Source organism: Lissotriton helveticus, chromosome 1_2 (genome assembly GCF_964261635.1).
Source record: "Lissotriton helveticus chromosome 1_2, aLisHel1.1, whole genome shotgun sequence".
Taxonomy (NCBI): domain Eukaryota; kingdom Metazoa; phylum Chordata; class Amphibia; order Caudata; family Salamandridae; genus Lissotriton; species Lissotriton helveticus.
The window spans coordinates 183,450,861-183,471,299 of record NC_136058.1 but is presented as its reverse complement, the minus strand read 5'-3'; the positions used below and the strand labels follow the sequence as shown (position 1 = coordinate 183,471,299).

General features: G+C 50.7%; 1 protein-coding gene and 1 long non-coding RNA gene across 3 annotated transcripts in view; one reads left to right on the top strand and one right to left on the bottom strand.

The window, feature by feature from the left end:
- EPS15 (epidermal growth factor receptor pathway substrate 15) overlaps positions 1-5,314 on the bottom strand; it is an 883,486-nt gene extending 878,172 nt beyond the window's left edge. Inside the window, exon 1 of one of the 2 annotated variants that reach the window (XM_078670831.1) lies at positions 5,169-5,314. In XM_078670831.1, the coding sequence (XP_078526957.1) occupies positions 5,169-5,195 (27 nt within the window). In that variant the 5' untranslated portion in view covers positions 5,196-5,314. The remainder of the gene's footprint in view (positions 1-5,168) is intronic. The other variant, XM_078670841.1, reaches the window with a different exon arrangement.
- Positions 1-20,439, top strand: part of LOC144799498 (uncharacterized) — a 123,954-nt gene that overhangs the window by 15,150 nt on the left and 88,365 nt on the right. The gene's annotated exons all lie outside the window — the stretch shown is intronic.

Below are 20,439 nucleotides of genomic sequence, written 5' to 3'. Positions count from 1 at the left end.
TGACGGATACGCTGGATACAGATCTTAAGCTTTTGCAGGATTGGTTGACCCAACGGCTAGCCGTTTTAGCCCCTCCTCTGCCCCCTAGGACTCTTTCAGTGAAAGCATCCGCCCCCTGGTTTTCTTCGGCGCTTGCCGATAAACGTCGGCAATGTAAAAAAGCCGAAAGGGAATGGCGGAAGCGCTATGATGCCAGCTCGAAGGAAACCTATAGGGCTATGGTTAGAGACTATCACCGCGATATCACAGCTGGCAAAAAGTCCTATCTGGCTAGCAGGATTGAAGATGCTTCCAGTTCCTGTAAAGAAATTTTCAGGATAGTCAAGGACTTCATTTCCCCTCCGTGGTGCACCCCCAGATCCACGCATTCAGAGTCCTGGATCTCCGAACTTGCTGACTTTTTTTGCCAGCAAAATTCGGACTATCCAGGCCTCCTTTGGATCTACTGGTACGTCCACCACTCTTAATCCGCGGCCCCCCTCTCCGCGCCTGACTTCCACGGGTCCGGCCCTTTGGAACTTTCCTTCTTTGACCGTACAAGCCTCCTTAGACCTCCTTTCCAAACTGAAATCTGGCTCCCCGTTAGACCCGTGCCCTGCTAAATTCCTTGCGCAAATGGCCCCTACTCTCAACCATCTTATTAACCCGATACTCAATCTTTCTCTTAGTACGGGTGAGGTTCCTCAGCCTTGGAAACAAGCGCTTATTCTGCCACTGCTCAAGAAAACTAACTTGAACCCTGAATCCCATGCCAATTATCGACCTATCTCCCTCCTGCCAGCACTTGCGAAAGTGGTCGAGAAACATGTCCATACCACCCTGTCCCACTTTCTTGAGACGAACGACATACTCCATAAGTCGCAGTGCGGTTTTCGCACCAATCTGAGCACTGAAACAGCTTTGCTCGAGGTCACCGAGGCTATTAAGGAAACCTTGGACAGCGGAGGTAAAGCCATGCTGGTGATGATTGACCTCTCTGCGGCTTTCGACACCGTCCCCCATGACCGCCTCCTTTCTAGACTCTGGGAGATTGGTCTGAGGGGGACGGTGTTCCGGTGGTTTAGGTCCTTTCTCGCGAATCGCCAGAAAACGGTCTGGGCCCCCCCTTTCTCTGCCGCTATGCCGCCATTGGAGGTGGGAGTTCCGCAGGGCTCAATCTTGAGCCCTTCGCTCTTTAACATCTACATGACCCCTCTGGCGGCATTGGCGGAGGATTTTGGGGCCCAGATCGTGTCGTATGCGGACGACACACAACTCTTGTTCACCTGCAACAGGGGCTGCGATTTTGATGGGGCGTCTATTCGGGGTTGCCTTGGGGCTGTGTTTGACTGGTTTAGTCACAACAGCCTCAAGTGCAAGTCCGACAAGTCCGAAGTGCTTTTCTTCGGTTGCCCCGCGGACCCCAGATGGAAGGAATGGTGGCCTACTGCCATGTTCCCTCCTGCTAACGATTCAGGGGCTGCCAAAAATCTGGGTATCCAGATTGATAACAGCCTCTCTTTCAGGGCCCAGGTGGCTGGTCTGGCCGGCAAGTGTTTTTCAATCCTGAAGAAGCTGAGGAAGTTTCTGCCGCTCTTATCCTTAGAGCATAGAAAAATCACGGTACAGGCCTTGATAGGCTCTCGCCTGGATTATTCCAACGTACTGTACCTAGGCCTTCCGGACTTCCTCCTTGCGAGTCTCCAGGTTGTGCAGAACTCTGCGGCCCGGGCCATCTTTGGCCTCACTAGGAGAGCCAGGGCCAGTGAACTCCTCAGAACTCTTCATTGGTTGCCCATTAAGAAGCAGATTACTTTTAAAGCCCTGACCATTGCCTTCAAAGCCCTCCATGGTACAGGTGCTTGTTATCTTCGGAAACGGATCAGCTTCTATCTGCCTTCTAGATCCCTGCGTTCCTCCACCCAAGCCAGGGCAGTCACTCCAGTGATCCGACGTGCACGCTGTGGGGGGCGGTCCTTTAAACATCTTGCCCCCCGGCTTTGGAACGCTCTTCCTCTATCACTCAGATCTAACACCAATCTGCTGGCATTCAGGAAGGATCTGAAGACCCTGCTTTTTACGCAATAACTCTTTCCATTCTGTACCATGCTTTCCCTCTCGTTCCACCTTCAACTCTGGGTCCGTGATGGTTGTCAGCGCCGGGACACTCTTCGGAGTAGCCGTGCGCTATAAAAGTACCCCCTTTAACATAACGGTATAGTTATCCTGCTTCATATGTATTTGTCTTTACCAATGAGCTGTTGGGAGACGAGCTTACTGTTCCGTTTAAGAGCTGGTACAATACGATTCGCACTTTGCTTCCCACTTGGCCACAGCCCAAATTCGAATTTTAACTTGTATTCTTGTGATGGGAGGAGTGAGCAAACTATTATGCACTTTATATTTTTCTGCAAATACTATATAAAATATTTTAAACAGTTTTTATGTCCCTATTTTAATAAAAGAAGGCCAATTACTTTGGAGGTAGCATATCGATTAATAGTAGAATTAGATGATGTTGAACTTATCTTTCGCACTAGCACATTCTTAAAAACCGCAATAAGGGCGCGGAGATCCATGATGGACCCTTGATACTGCTTAACATAAACTGTGATGTGTTTCTTTTTTAACAATTACAAATACTGATATGATGGACAGTTTTGCACAAGTCACTTTTTGAAACACGTATATTGTATTTTAGTCCTTTGCATTAATTATTGTGATGTATTGTTTTGTGTGCTTTTATGGGTACTGTCGTATCCGAATAAAGTTGAACTGACTGATAAATGTATTCAGTCACACTTGAGTTATTTCAAAAAACACAATGATTCAAAAACATGATGAACAATGTTATATCCACATGGTTATCATCAGGAAGAAGGGAGTGTGTGAAAGTTAGTGCTCATGTGAAAAAGTAGAAAGGAAAAGAAGAAACAATTGTCGTTGCATTAAGATAGAAATTCAAATACTATGAAATGTGGGATCCAGCATAAGTTGAAAAGGTCTCCCTTTAGATATACAGGCCTACCCCTATACGCACAGTTAAGTACAGTACATTTGTTAAACTGTTTTCTTCACAGTGTAACCTCATCTGTGATTCAGGTGTAGGGGGTCAGATGTAGAGTGTAGGCCTATTCAGGGGCGGTGACGTGCGACCATATTGCGTAAGGGTGAGTGTGGTCCTCAGCTGCGGGTCTTCTTCAGGACGGGGGCATCTGAAAGTAACCGTGATATTTCAGATAAAGTGGCAGTGCCAAGTGGGGCAATTAGACAGAAAAGATAAAGTGCCTAAACATATAAATTAAAGTAGGGCTGACCAATGCTTAAAGTCTGGTGAGACACCAAATTTACAGCCCCAACCCCCGGGGCCCAGCCACACCATGAAAAGGCAATGGAAGCTGTGTAGCCTCACTCCTGGAGCCATTAATGGTCTTGGGGACTTCATCCCACAGGGTCGAGCTCTTGCTATGTCCTGGGTAGCCCACCCCCCGGACATTGTGGTTTCCCTTCTCGCAGGGCCGGGAAACCTGCTTGCTCTCACTTGGTGGGAGCGATTTAAGGATCCCGCCAAGCACGAACAAACAGTGAATCCGCTCCCAGTGGGTGGGAGCCGGGAAAATGCTCCCACCAGCTGGGAGCAGAGTTTCCATCTGTTATGTGCCCCAAGGTAACTACACCTTGTTGTGCACTGCAAATTCCCTGAATATTATGACACGTCCTCTTTGATAAAATCAACCCAAAATTTGCTGTCAAATTATTAAGAAAAGTGTGCATGGCGAGGGAGCGAGTAATAGTTACCTTAGGGCACCTGTAACAAGAACTGCTGAATTTCTATGATTTTGTGCCTGTAAAATGTGAGCCTAACTATAATGTCCCTCTAACCTTTGTTTTTTTAGTGAAAAAAAAAATATATATATATATATATATATATATATATATACACATACACACACACACATATACATACACATATATATATATATACACATATGCACATATACACACACTATAACTATGTCCTTTGATTCTTCAAGCGTAAATTTTACACCAATTTCATAAATTGCTACCAAAACATATGAAACGGTTATAATCCTTCCGATTCAATGAAGAAATTCCACTTGGCAAATTACGAATGGCGTTTACTGAATCCAGCAGTAGCATGCACAGGTAGACACTGAACTAAGTTATAAAGAAACAAAGGTAACGCAGCCAAAAAGAATGTGAAACCAAAGTACAACTTTAGACATCAATCACCGTTTTCAAGACGCAACCGTCATTTTATTCCAAAACACATGCCGACGACTCCTTGGCACTGGTTAAATGGATTTTCTGACAGTGCTATACGCAAGCCTTCGTGTTTTTTTAAATGTGCAAGTCTGGTCGTTAGGGCGATACGTAATAAACAGGCTACGGCGGAGCTCATCAAATCTAAACGGGACACAGATCCAGGAGGAGCAAACAGCGCAAGCAGTAATTAACTCACAGGGAAGGGTGGGGAGACCTAGTTTTCCAAACAGCGTTAGGAAGTTCAGACAAGTGACATTAGCGACAGGTTCCCGAGGGACACAACGTGTGTCCTAGCACTACGACAAATGGTGTGAAAATTGACAGGCTGCACTTGCTGAGCGCGAGGCAGCTGGGCGCTTTGATAAAGTTTGGATGCTGAATGAAACGACGTTTTTCTACGAGCCAACGCCTGGCTCTTACGCAGCAGTCTTGGCCAGCGTGAGCGCAGGGTTTAAAAAATAATAATAAAAATAATAATAAACAACGTGCATTTTGTCTGTCATTAATCCATGCCTGTTCCCTTCAAAATCCTCAATAGGCGACCAGCACAGCAGGCGCCGGTCACACTCCACCAGGGGAATACAAATATACAAATTAACCGCCCACATCTTGGGGTCAAAACAAGCCCCCCCTCGCCAAGTGCTCCTCCTGCTCCTGGGGTCAGGCTCCCGTCGGCTGACAAGAAGCATAATGTGGCAGGACGGTCCGAGCAGCAAAAGAGTACTGAGGCTAACGCCCAACGTTAAAGTCACTCCAATAGGAGCCAACTGTGCGCCCCGGGGTAGCCGCAGCGGGACGGGGCGCACCGCCTACGCGAGTCCCCGGCTCGGGCGGGGCACCAGGCCCCTCACTCTCAGCGGTCTCCCAATGGGCAGAGGGTGCGAGCGATAGGGAAATGTTACCTGTGTCAGAGAGAGATTGGCAGCCATGCTGTTTCGCGTCCCATGAAGCCCATCATGCAATGTAAAGGCGGAGGGAGGGCCGCGGAGTAACAAAAGTTCAACAACTTCTCCTCCCCGAGGAAGCCGCCTACAAAACCCGGAACTGGAGTTCTACCTCCGTTTCCCGACAGGCAAGGAAGGACTCAACACAACCGATTATCAGCCCTTGAAAAGTGCCCTCTGTAGAAATACTATTTTACGTCGAATAAAACAAATGATTATTATTATTTTTATTTTCTGTTCCAAATATTCTATTATGTTTTTGTGAATTACAGAAAACAACAAGCAATAGAGAAAGAAGTGAAAATATATATAATACACAGAAATCAGAGGCCCAAACTGACGTAAAAATGCCGACCACAGTAAATGAAGGCGACAACAGTCAATCAGATGTATACATGGGGGACTGGTCAGAAAGGGACCTAAATCCTATAGTGAGAAACATAACATACATGACAAACTATCATAATAATCTAATCGTATGTACCAAACTTGCGTATAGTGATGGAAAACAGTACACGGGCTTGATGGCAACTACAGTAGACTCTGAATACAAGAGAACAAGCCTACCAAAGCGAAATATGAACATAAGGTTGTTAGGCCAACAGAGTGGGATCTGCATAAAATAGAAAAGCAGAAAGAAAATAATAAATAGTCAGTGGGGGAGGGGGTGGGAAAGGGGTAAGCGCAGGGTGTGGAATAGCTATTATGGTGGCAGTTGGCAAGCAAATAAGGTTTTAATGGCCTCAGAGAGTGGAAGAAAGGGCACTATGTATTAGACATAAGCTGTCGGGGTATATTTAAATACATTTTTGTTTAGTACATTAAGTGAAACAGTCACTTTATGAGAAACGGATGTTTTAATTTACATTTTAATTTCCAGACAAAGAACACAGTGAATCATCTGGCATGCTAGATTTGTCATTATTTTTGGAGCAAGCTATTTTTCATTATTAAACTAAATGGGCAGTGAAAAATGCTAATAAAGTGTTGCTCTGCAGGAGAACATTGAGGGACCTAATCCGAAGACCTTCTCTAGTTATTAAAAATGCAGTGGGCCCCTGGAAGGATTAAAATCTCTAAGAAAACGGGTATAAATTATACCCGTTTTCTTAGAGATTTTAATCCTTCCAGGGGCCCACAGCCAGAATACAAATATATATGTGGACCCTTAAGTTGTTTTAAATAAAAAAAAATACTGCACTATATTGGTCCCGCTACAGAGGGGATGCAAATGTCCCCCTTTGGCCTTATTTGTCTAGTACGTCACGTTATTTTTTCATGTTGTATGTGTTCTGGTACATTTTCTTACTTCCTTTAATCTCACCACTAATCTTCATCTATACAAAAAACATGCGCTCCATCCAGTGTGTTGGTCTGCACCTGGGTGTATGATGCGGCCCAATGATGAATCATGACACTGCAAAGTGTGTGAGGGCAGTATTTAGACACGTGCTGTCTCCCCCTCAAGGTCAGATAAACACTGGACTGACGTGGTTTTTGGTGTAAAGTTACATGTATTCTTTCTGTCGTAAAAACAAACAATTTTTTCTGTGCCTTATGTATTAGTACTTCTCTGTTGTGTGAGTTGAAACTGATGACAAGGGAACCAGAGAAGTCTTAATCCCTTGTCTCTCCTGGTGTGTTTTTCATTAATTAAAAATGCAGTCCCAGCAATATAAAGGATAAACGCAACTAAATAAGTAGAACAAGGGACCCTCACTACCTCACCATTACTCTACTGTCTTGCTGCGTGACATGCAGCGGTCGTGGGAACAAAGGTAAAAGGATACTCCCCATCTCACACATCAAGGTGTGCAGAACTTCAAAGTTCTCTATTTTACTGTATTCCCATACACAGCAGAGGCTAGTTGCGGGTCACCCCGGATGGTGATGATCATAACTAGAACAAACACTGTCACCTGCCACTAACGGAACAACATATTTGAACTAATAAATGGTCCTTGCTGTAGCATCCTGCTACAATAACCACAGACGCTGTGTAGTATTCTCAAAGGAGCTTTATTACTATACATCTACTCTCGTCCCTGTCCCTACTCTGACTGCCCCTTCCTATCCTGTCCCCTCCTCTTCCCCTCTGCCCACCTAGCTCCGCCCACCCCAGCTACTGGACTGCTAACTTCGTTACAGCTCCCCCTTTCTTAATAAAGTAACAAATGAAAGAAATAGAGATTAGTCCATCTCTGCAATCAGTCTCTTGGGAGGCCGCACGTGACGGCGGGGTCTCGCTGGTATGGACACGACATCTTCAGGTGAGGGTTCTTCTGTAGGTGAAGGTCCGGTGTCGAGTGCGACAGTCTCAGGGTTGTCCCTGCACTCAGGTGTGGGGACCACAGGTGAACTTTCGTGGACTTCAGGGGAGCACTTCTTAAAGTGAGAAGCGTTGCGGGTGACTCTTCGTGTCTCTGATTCTGCTGTCACCATGGTGCCTTTTTGTTGGGTAATTGTTAGGGGCTCATCTTTGAAACGACAGTCAGTCTTTTGGCGTTGTTCCTGCTTGACAACGACTCTGTCGCCTTCTTTCAGGGAGGGGGACCGTGCCCTTCGCTTGCGGTCCGCATACTCTTTCATCTTGTCCTTGCGGTGTCGATCTGTTGTGGCCATGTCGCTGTGTTGTTGATCCGACGGAGGTCTTCTCAGGGCTCCGTCCCATGTGGGGATCCGATTCCTCATTGTCCTCCCAAGCATGAGAGTCGCAGGGCATTGGCCCGTCGTAGAGTGAGGAGTGGTCCTGTAGGCACTAAGGACCTCGTTTAGTGCTGACTGAAGATCTTTCTTTTCGGCCGTGGCTTGCTGGAATGTTCTCTTAATGGTGGACATGAATCTTTCCACAGTGCCGTTGGCCTGAGGCCAGAGTGGCGTGACTTTGCGATGTTGGAAGTCCATGTGCTTCGCGAAGTCGCTGAACTCATGACTATTGAATGGGGGCCCATTGTCCGTCTTGATGACCCTGGGGACACCCCAAGTCGCGAAGACTTCCTCAAGCACCTTGAGGGTGCAGGCGGCACTGGTGGATGATATGAACTGGGCCACTGGGAATCTGGAGTATTCATCCAAGATGACGACTACATACTTCCCGGACTGCAGGGGGCCATAAAAGTCCATGGCGACTTCTTGCCATACCCCATCAGGCAATGGGGTCATCTGTAGGGGTGCAGGTGGATTACTGTGGCTGGTCAGTTGACATGGGTGGCAGTCTTTCAATGTGTCCTCGACCATCTGGTCGAGAGCTGGGAACCAGACACGTTCTCTCAGTGCTCTTTTGGTGGAGACGACTCCTCGATGACCTTCGTGGGCCAAATCGATTACTCCTTGTCTCAGTGTCGCTGGTATAACTAGTCTGTGATCTCGGAGGAGGAGGTCATCACCGGTTACAGAGAGTTCGTCGGAGACATGTCGGAAGGCTTGGAGTTCTTTCTTGACAGCAGGGCTTTCCTCTTCCTCCTGCGGGTGGTATCTCCATCTGTTGGTTCGGGTGCGCTTTATCACTTCTTGTAGGATGCTGTCTTGGTTGGTCGCTTCCCGAATGGCGCGCATGGGGATGGCTGGTGTACGAGCATGGTTGGCCACGAAGTGAATGTATTCCTCCGCAATGGAGGGTGCAGTCTCTGATGAGTCTCGGGGGTGGCGAGACATATAATCAGCTGGATTCTCATCCTTCCCCGGTTTGTGAATAATCGAGAACGTGTACTCTTGCAGCCGCAAGCCCCATCTCTCGATCCTGGGGGGCATCTTGCACTTGGGATTTCCATAGATCGTGACAAGTGCCTGATGGTCAGTTATGAGCGTGAAGTGTTTCCCGAATATGAAGATGTGGAAGTGTTCGCACGCCCACACGACGGCCAGGCTCTCCTTCTCCGGTTGGGAATATCGTTTCTCAGGGTCCGTTAGGCTCTGACTGGCATAGGCGATGATCCTCCTCTGATCCGACTCATGGTCGTACTGTGCCAGGATGGCCCCTAAGCCCACGGGGCTTGCGTCCACGGTGATTTCCGTTTTTCTCTTGGGATTGAAGTAGGAGAGGCACTTGGCTGATTCCACGGCGTGTTTGATGTCTTTGAAAGCACGCTCACATTCCGGGGTCCATACAAATTGCGCGCCAGCCTTCGTGAGGAGCCTCAGAGGGTGACTTACGGTGGCGTAGTCACGAATGTAGCGGGCACAGTGGCTTGCCATCCCAAGAAAGGAACGCAAGTCGTTGACATCTGCCGGACTCTTGGTGTTGTTGAGCGTGGCGATTTTGTCTGGGTCCGGTTTCATGCCACTCGCTGAGAAGATGTGTCCGAAAAATTTCAGGGTCGACTGATGAAATTCACATTTGTCCTTGTTGAGGGTCAACCCAGCTTCCATCAGAGCGAGGCAGACACGATCAAGGGCGGTGTCATGCTCCTGCGTGTCCGAACCATAGACCAAGATATCATCGCTGTAATTAAGGGCGTTAGGTATGTGGTGGATGACAAGACGTATGGCCTCTTGGAAGATCTCGGCGGCTGATGAGACGCCAAAACTGAGACGTTTGTAGCGGAAAAGACCAAGATGGGTGGCAAACGTCGTGATGGGGCGAGAGCTGTCGTCAAGCTCGAGCTGATGGTAGCCCTTGTTCAGGTCCAGTTTAGAGAACACGGTTGCCCCGTTGAGAGCCGTGATCATGTCGCTCAGGAGAGGGCCTGGATGTCTCTCCCTCTCAATAGCTGTGTTCGGCAGACGCATGTCCACACAGAGACGGACTTTATTTTGGGATCCTTTCTTGGGGACGATAACCACCGGGGACACCCATGGAGTGGGGCCCGCAGTGCGCTCAATGATGTCGGCGTCCAGAAGTTCCTGCAGTTCACATTCAACCGCGGATTGCAGGTGAAATGGCACTCTTCGCGGGTGTTGAGCCACTGGTTTGACTTGCTCGTTGTAATGCAGGTGAATTTGGCGGCCCTTCAGCTTCCCCAGACCTCGGAAGAGGGAAGGGAATTTTCCGGCGCAGTCCGAGATGTCATGGACGTTGAAGAGGATGTGCACCAACTGAAGACGTTCCGCCGTGGGGAGGCTCAGCAGACAGTCAGCCTCAGGTCCTTTAATTACATGGATAACTGCCGGGATGGAGAGCTTGCCATGCGTGAGGGTGGTGTCAAACTTGCCCAAGCATTGGAGAGGTTTCTTCGCCATCCAGGTGTAGACGCGGACAGGCGCGAAATGCAAACGTGGCTTGGGGTCCATACGGTCGTGTTCAGCAACAGATATGTAGTTGAGCGATGCTCCGCTGTCCATCATGAAGCGTGGATAACGTTTGAACTGATCATGGTCAGCAAAGTTGACATATTCAGTGGTGTAGGATGAATGCCTGGATGAGGACGATCTTGAGTCTCTTGAGGGGGAACGACGGTCCCATCGGGAGCGCCGAGAGTCGTGACTGGAGTGTGAGGACGTGGGGGATCTAGGAGGCTCTTCCTGGACTGCTCTGATGTGATGACGCTTGGCCTCCGATCGTGAGGGCCGCTGCGACCCCTCCTGTCTGTCACCATCTTTGCGTTTTTCTTTGTGGTAATCCCCACACATGGCCTCAAAGTGGTTGGACCGTCCACATTTTCTGCACCGTTGGCCCATGGCAGGGCAGGAGTCGATGTGAGGGTAGTCGTATCCGCACCTGAAACATCGCCTCGTGCGTTCAGGTCGGCGATCTCTCCTTTCGGATACTTTCCGCCTGTAGTCTGGGCGGCGCCTGGGCGAGTACTTGGAGCGCCGCGATCTGTCTCGCGGGTGACGTCTTCCACTGTCGCGCCGATCCTGTCGTCCCTGCCGTCTCTCAGTGATGCGGTTGGCGTGTTCACGGCTGGTACTGGGTCCTGTTTCAATTTCCGCCGCATTTTCTTCGGCTTGGTCGTACAGTCGGGAGTTTTCCTCGATCTCTGCTAGTTCCTGTGGTTTTCTCAGTAGTCGCCGTCTCAGCGACTCCGAGTGACACCCCGTGATTATTTGAGATTTGATGGCCGCATCCGGCGAGAAGTTGGTAAAGTCACAATGTTGGGACTGCCGCCGCAGCCGATGTATGAAAGAACTCAGTGGTTCTTCCTTTCCCTGGCGCTGCTGGTGGAACTTGTGTCTCTCATAGTCGACGTTTCTCTTATGCAGAAAACGGTTATTTAGAACAGTTCTTACTTTATCATAGGTGTCACCATCTGTGGCTGGGATCTCTCGTACGATCTTGCTTATCTCACGCCCCCCTAGATTGCGAAGGGCTATGATCTTATCATTGTCTGGCTCAATTTTGGACCCCTCAATATAGTCCTCAAAGTCCTCTAGCCATTCTTGCCATTTTAGTCCCATGCTGCTTCCTGTTGTGACTGACAGTGGCTCCGGGGCTCGCAGGTGGGTGCCTCCCTTGACGTCCTTCTGCGCGGGAGGGTTAGACATCTTGGCAATGAGTTTTGGCGCCTGCGTCCGCTTCTTGCGTCAGCGACTGGCGTGCGTTCCCAAGATTTGTTCTCTTGTGGCTAGCGATGCTTGTTTGTCTCTTGTGGCTGTCAATGCTTGTTTGTGTTCCACTGCTTGTTCCTTTGTCAGTGCTTGTTTTCTCTTTCTCTTGATGCCTGACTTCAAAATGGCCGCCTCTATTTTGCCCAGGGAGGATGTCCCAGAAGTCGCCTGACTTAAAGATGGCCGCCGCTATGGGAATCTCGTGTCCCACCAGATCTCATTCAAGCCTCCATTCTGCACTTGGCACTCACCGGCAGCCGGTTTCTTCAGGCAGCTCACCCTCTGCACCTCTCCAGACGCTCCTCGGACACCGGAGCAGTCAGACGCGATCCAGGCGAGCTCCCGGTTCACTGCATGGCTTGCAGGCGATGTCTCACGCATCGGGGGTGAGCTTTCTTCCGTTTTGGCGCGAACAGCGCTCGTTCAGCACCGCTTGGCAGGCGGTCTCCGTGGGGCGCCGTCCTCCACGCTGGGGCACTTTCTCCTCTCTCTTGGGGTCTGGCAGAGTCAGGGTAGGCTCCTGGCTGCTGCTCCTGCAGCACTGGCTGGTCACTGCGCGCTTCCTGCGCACGTCGCGTTTCAGCGCGAAAAAGTCTCTTCCACCCCGAGCGTCCAGACGCTTGGTGCCTCGGCTCCCTCTTGGGTCCCTCTCGACTGCTGGGGGGGACAGGGTCACCTGATACCGACCTCTCGTGGCAGGTCGTGATTTCGTCACTTCGGCCAGCGTCTCCTCCTCGAGGCTGCCTGGGGACAGGGCTCTCTTATGAGGTTTTGTGGGTTGGGTTCAAACGCATCCCATCCTCGTCGCCAGCTGTAGCATCCTGCTACAATAACCACAGACGCTGTGTAGTATTCTCAAAGTAGCTTTATTACTATACATCTACTCTCGTCCCTGTCCCTACTCTGACTGCCCCTTCCTATCCTGTCCCCTCCTCTTCCCCTCTGCCCACCTAGCTCCGCCCACCCCAGCTACTGGACTGCTAACTTCGTTACACTTGCCCCTCACAGTCATGAACATATGGAAAGTCCAGGTGGCAATGGTGGCCCTTTGGAGCATGACGGACAGTATACCACCAGGGTGCACTGCCGCATAAATCACTTGCCTTATTGGTAGGTCAAGTGCTGCTGCGTCTTTCCTGTGTGCTCTCTTCATGTTAGTGTGGGAACAACATGGTGAAGAGGTGAGGTAAAAGAGGCAACACCCAGAAAAGGGTGACCCTGCACCTGCTGACCATTCTGCATGAAGTCAGGGAGTGAACCGTGGGTATTCTGACTTAAGAGGAGGGGTGGTGGGGCTCTCAGCGAGTTACTTTGGAGGACCCAAGCTCGGAGTACAGATCACAACACTAGCCCTGACACTACACATACATACCTCAGAAAGAACAAAACCCAACAAGCTAGTGGACCCGTCCGCATAGTTTCACAAAAATCTGGGGGGTGCATCAAGAGATATTTGGAGGTGGGAGAATAACTCCTCATGCCAAAACCTAAAGATGAGAATAAATCAGTTTGATGAAGTACAAGAGGAAGATGGAAACTAAGGGTAACAATCTAAGTATATAAAGGTCAAACTAGAATAAAGTGAAATGAATTTTGACACTAACAACCACTAACATAAAAGACATACATGTTGAAGAGGTGTAACAAAGGCAGTAAGAGGTCGGGATTCTACTACAATTTAATTTGACGATATGCTTGGTGGAGATCCAGGGTTGAAAAACGGTAGCCCTGTCTATAAGGGAAATAATTTCATTAGTTCTTGTCCAGGGATGTTAGTCCTTGATAAATCAAGAGTTTAAGGCCCTTAAATCGATGTACAAACATAGCCTACTAGTGCCCATTTTTGCCAGAACAATGGGGGATAGCTAGTCACAGGACTCTGTTACTTCTATGATGCAATCTTGTTGAAGAGACTAAAATAGGCTTTGCAATTCTTGCAACACAAATAGGAGCACCCACAGTTTATATCTGAGCAGGGTAGTGCTGCACTTAAGTCTTATGTGGTGGACAAAACCCTTGAGTTTACCTAAGCCGTTGATAAACACTTCAGAGAATAAGTTGAAGATTTGAGCACCCTTATCAAAGTCACTCACTCTAAAACCAGGATCTGAACCACAAGGGTTAAGGATAATTTTCAATAACCATTGTTCCGCCCAGCCCAGAACACAATTACCCCCTACAGCCTATAGATTTGAATCTTGACAGGCACAAGGACTACTTTATAAGTAACAGTACGCTCTATAAAACGATTAACATATCATTACATCATAACAGATCTTCCTTTGAACTGCACTTTCACTGGACAGTACCCAGAAAAATCTGTTTGTCCCCATTCCAAAGATAGTACCTTACCATAAGGTTTCCTCAGTTAATTCACTTTTAAAGAGAGCAAAAGTTCAAACATGTGCTTGGTTATTACGGTATACTGGGGTCCAGAGTCTGCCATAACCAACCAGTCCAATAAAGCACATGTAGGAGGTTTTCACCATTTTTCTTGTCAGTACTAATTTATCCAGAACCATATTATTGGCTTCCAACCCATGGTTATACTTTTTGCTATTAGCAGTTACATTTTTGGAAACTTGTGCTACTGTGGGTTTAGGCCTGCATTTTCCCTCTTCGCAGACAATAATAAAATGGCCTGTTCTGTGCAGACACTGCAGTCCTTGTTTAACCCTGGACACCATCTGTATTATCATAAACAACAATGAACCTGTTCAAAGGGTGAATACCTAGCTCAGTGATCCTTCCAGACAGTCACCCAACTTTGTGTGATGGACCAGCGGGAATCCTTATACCGTCTGTTCAGGAGGAACCTGGATTACCAGTTCGTTACTAAAATCAGCTGTGTCTGTGAATTCTCTCTCCCTTAGTCTATCCCACCATCTGGTGTGAAAAGACCAAACTAAAGCAAGTAGAAAAAATGGTGAGGGAAGATTGGCGTTGCCTCACGGGAATAACACCATGGGAGTCTGCAGACTGGTACTCGCCTGCGTCCTCAGGTTCTCATCATCATCAGCAACCGCCAACCCATAACACATAGGGGCCGATTAGGATGGCGGACGGAAATGGGTACTGTCCGCCATGGTGGGGGAAATTTTACTCCCGGCTGCGCCGCGGAGAAACCGCGGTTGGGATTAGGATATTCATGTCACGAAACTCCGACCGCGGCGGACGGAACACAACCAACACCGTCCGCGGTGGACGGAACACAACCAAGTCCGTCCGCGGCGGACGGAGTCCAATGAACAACCACTGCCGCGGACGGAAATGACCGCGGAAAATAAAACATGTACCGCCATCCCTGAGAATACTCCGTGGCCGCAATTAGGATAAATCCGCCCGTACAACGGAACTCACAGCCATCCACGTCCGCGGCGGAAACAATGCAACGAGAACCACAGCATCAGGGCGGAAGGCCAACACGCACAACATCCCTAGCGCCTAACAAATGTATGAAAGTGCACCGCAAGTCCTAAGCAAACATACGAACATTGACAAGGCCCCCCCCCCCAGCACAAGCCACCATGACACGTCCCAATTATCCAATAATGCACACAAGTCAACACGCCCACCTACCACCTGACTGCCAACAACCATCGAGACACGACTATAAAAAGACACCCCCACACAACCACAATCCCTTGCACCACAGCATTGCTGCCAGCAAGAGGGCCATTCGAGACACTGCTAACTCACATAAAATCACATAGAAGACACCCACCCACCACCCTACCACACAAACACCCACCACACAAATCCTACACATCACACACCACACACCTGCACCTCCCAACTCACTCAACTCACACACTGAGCACCACACACCATGGCACCCAAAAAAAAACCCAAATTCACGGAGACAGAGTTGCGGGTAATGGTAGATGAAATTATCCGTGTGGAGCCCAACATCTTCGGGGCACAAGTCCAGCAGACGACCGTGGCGCAAAAGAACCACATGTGGGACAGGATCGTCACTCGTGTGAATGCGTCGGGGACTGTGCCGAGGACCAAGCACGACATTCAGAGGCGGTGGCATGACCTTAAGACCAGGGTCAAGGGCATCCGAGCGAAAAACCACGCCAGAGCCAATCTTACTGGCGGTGGCACACCCCCGGAGCCCATACCCTACACCGATTGGGAGGAGAAGGTGCTGGTGATACTACACCCAGAGAGCCTAGACGGCCTTGACGAAGGAGAAGAGACTGGTGAGTACAAACCAAGCACCACGATCAGCACGACATGGTCAGGCTCACACAACTGAGAAGAAACATCTCCCACGCCCCAACCCATGCACGTCGGACACCAACACACTAACATGTCCATGGCTCCCAACAGGCCCCCATGTTCACGGGGAGGGTGGTGGTGGTGGTGGCGGTGGTGGAGGGTGGGGTGTGTGAGAGGCCCAAACTACAACTCCCAACAGGCCCCCATGTTCACGGGGAGGGTGGTGGTGGTGGAGGGTGGGGTGTGTGAGAGGCCCAAACTACAACTCCCAACAGGCCCCCATGTTCACGGGGAGGGTGGTGGTGGTGGTGGCGGTGGTGGAGGGTGGGGTGTGTGAGAGGCCCAAACTACAACTCCCAACAGGCCCCCATGTGCACGGGGAGGGTGGCGGTGGTGGTGGCGGTGGTGGAGGGTGGGGTGTGTGAGAGGCCCAAACTACAACTCCCAACAGGCCCCCATGTGCACGGGGAGGGTGGCGGTGGTGGAGGGTGGGGTGTGTGAGAGGCCCAAACTACAACTCCCAACAGGCCCCCATGTGCACGGGGAGGGTGGCGGTGGTGGAGGGTGGGGTGTGTGAGAGGCCCAAACTACAACTCCCAACAGGCCCCCATGTGCACGGGGAGGGTGGCGGTGGTGGAGGGTGGGGTGTGTGAGAGGCCCAAACTACAACTCCCAACAGGCCCCCATGTTCACGGGGAGGGTGGTGGTGGTGGTGGCGGTGGTGGAGGGTGGGGTGTGTGAGAGGCCCAAACTACAACTCCCAACAGGCCCCCATGTGCACGGGGAGGGTGGCGGTGGTGGTGGAGGGTGGGGTGTGTGCGACAGGAAACAGAAATGTCTACAAATCAATGTAACCATGTACTGTCCACATTACTGACCTGCTCGATCTTGTCCCTCAGGTGATCGTCAACTGACTGGGGAAAGCAGTACCCGGCCGCCAGCCTCGCCTCCCACACCTACAGGACTCTCTGCCGACGACGACACAGGCAGCTCCGGGGCGGAGGATGGAGCGGGACCAAGCACGCAGCCAGGGCCATCTGGCTCACAGGGACTCCCGGGACCGACCAACGTCGCATGTGTGACTCCCGCGGCACCCGTCTCTGTGATCTGCACAGTCCCCACCACCACCAGTACCACCAGTACCACCAGTACCACCACTACCACCACTACCACGAGCACCACGACTCCTGCCGGTGCCACCCAGCATGACCCAGCGCGCAACGCTGGTCCAACGGCCCCACACACAAGCAGGGTGAGTGGGCCACAAACACAGGCAACGGGACAACTGCCAATCAGGCGACCCACACACCGCCGGTCAGAGGAGGGACAGCTACCCGAGCCAGTGGCACAGTCCCTACAAGCTCTTGCCAGGTGCCAGGCCTCATACGACCGGTCCCAGGCAAACGCTGATCGTGTTCACGAGGACTCAGTGGACAACACCAACAGCCTGCGCGAGATCTCTGGCATCCTTGGCCAGATGTTGGTGATCATGGGCCAGCAGGCAACGATGTGGAGGGAATGGGTTGCCCGGAACAACCCCCCCCCCTCCACCATGTGTGTCAGCGCCACCGCCACCGTCACCTCCGCCTCCCCCGTCACCTCCGCCTCCGCCTCCACCGCCGCCACCACCACCTGAGCCCCTGGCGACGGATGTGGCCCATCACCAACCTGCCCTCCCAGCTGCCTCTGTACCACCTCCGAGACGGAGGGGGCGGCCGAGGCAGGAAGTTGCTGAGAGCAGTGTTGGAGCGCCAGGCACACGCTCCAAGAGGGGACGACCTTGACAATGCCACTGCCTGTGCCAGACATTCACCCTGCAAACCATCCTGTCCCACATAGACAATCATTGCCACTGGTCTGCTGGACTAGCCTGACACCCCCCAATGTGGTGTCAGCACGGACATTTCATCTGCCATTACCTACAACTCCAACTCCCTCCCTCCCACTTACTTGTAAATATTCACCAGCACAAAAGCACAACCTGTCAATAAATTGCATTTACTCACACAATGATGTTTTGCCTCCATGTTTATTCACATGATTGCCATCAGATACAGACGTAAACAGGTACAGGGATCATAGTCGCACATGATCATGGCGCTGCGGGAGTGACCTAGAGAAAACCAGAGACAGCAAACACACGTCAGTAAAGAGATTCACACACATCACAACACAATGCACAGCAACATTACACAAACGACAACCATCACACAAGCATGGGATGGGAGCACACACATCATGGACACTCCTATGTCCAAAGACATGAAGACACACATGTGCAACCATCACAAACCACACCCAGCTGAATAACCCCATATCCACACAACACCAGAAAACATACATGAGGCATTGTCAACCGCCACTAGAGGTAGATACTCACATTCAAGGGAAGTAGCGATCAATGAGCTGGCGCCTCTGGTCCACACCTTCCTCCTCACCACTATCCTCATCAGTCGACATGGGTGGGATGGGAGGCCGAGGAACTCCTTCGTCTTCAGGGTCCAACAGCAGTTCAATGTCATTGCGTACTGCCAGGTTGTGGAGCATGCAGCAGGCAATCACGATCTTGCATACTTTTCCTGGTGAGTAAGGCAGTGCCCCTCCGGTCTTATCGAGGCACCGAAACCTAGACTTCAGCAGTCCAAAGGTACGTTCGATGACTCTCCGTGTCCTTCCATGTGCCTCATTGTACCGCATTTCACCCGCCGTCCTCGGATTACGTAGGGGACTGAGGAGCCAGGGCCGGTTTGGGTAAGCCGAGTCGCCTATGTAGGGGGATGACAGAGACAAACATCAGAACAAGATATGGTGGGTACCCCATGCAACACAGAGATCACAAGAGTCCCCACTGCACACTCACCAACAAGCCACGCTTGACCGGGTGGCAGATTTGCCATGAGTCGTGGGACATTGCTGGTTCGCATGATGTGGGCGTCATGTGCGGATCCAGGAAATCTTGCACACACATGGGAGATGATGTTGCTCGCCAGGCACACCACCTGCACGTTCAGCGAATGAAAGTGTTTGCGATTCCTGAACACTTGTTCGCGTGCCCGTGGTGGAATGAGCGCGATGTGCGTGCCATCAATTGAGCCCACAACGTGAGGTATGTGGCCCAGTGCATAGAAACCAGCTTTGACAGCTGGCAACTCTTCCGGACGTGGGAAATGTATGTACTCATCCTTGTACAGCATCATAGCTGTTAACACATCCCGAAGAACCGTGCTGAACATTGCCTGTGACATACCCCCGGCACCTCCAACTGTATACTGAAATGTGCCAGTAGCGAAGAAATGTAGTACCGCCATGACCTTTGCAGTGGGTGTAAACGAGCCAGGATACGTTCTACGTGGCTGCAGATGAGGAGCCAATTGAGCCACAAGCTCCAGCAACCGACGTCGATCCAGCCTGAATTTCCGAATCACCTCCTCGTCTACCATATCCTCCAGCTGAGTGTATGGGCGATGCACATTTGGAGCCCTCCTGTGTGGGAGAGAGATGTAACTTAGGTCAACGTACAAACGACGCATACGTGTACAACTCCATCACATGTGTACCTTACTGACATAACTCCAGTCGTCACCCTAATGTATCGTAGACACATCACAGACACTCATGCAACTGCATGCACACAAACGATAAGTTTACACACGCCATGTCATCAAGCACAAATGCCACCACCAATGATGATGTGCATACGGTAATGACATGCATGGTGACAGAACGTATAAATCACATACACGGAATGCATGTGTACCACCACCACTGTAGTCACCTCGACACAACAATAAACCGACAACAGATGCATGAATTGGCCACACAGCCGTGATGTACTGTGTAGTTGTGAAGATGTAACAACGTCTGTAGGGTCAAACCCGACGTCAACACGTACGAATGCACATCTGTTGGCCATTGTGTGCCGACCGATGTCCATTGTATGGACACACATGCTATATTGTATGACATATGACCTTTCACAATCACGCTCACATCCCTCATGACGCAACTGCACACAACACATCACGGTGCAGCGTCTGACAAGATCACATATTTGGCGCCGCCATGGCGGTGCTCAACTTCCGCTACTTCCCAAAGGCAGAATGCGGCCTGCGTCCCTCTTCCCATTGGCTGCATGTGCAGGGACCGTGACGGGCACACATCGGCAACCGCACGTGCAAGCTTCAGGCACGGATGCTTCAGTTGCAACAATGTACTATCACTGGCGCCTCCATGGCGGGGCACGTACACAGCGGGGGAGGTGCAGGCCTATACACCCTGCAGATGTACTCAATGGACATGCCAGTTCATGACCCCCCTTACAGTCACCTTGCATCATCCACCGTACACCGGCCGGAGCGGCCGGCCCATGAACAACCGCCGTGCCCGGCCATGAACACAACCGCCATGGCCGTGCCCGGCCATGAACAACCGCCGTGCCCGGCCATGAACACAACCGCCATGGCCGTGCCCGGCCATGAACAACCGCCGTGCCCGGCCATGAACACAACCGCCATGG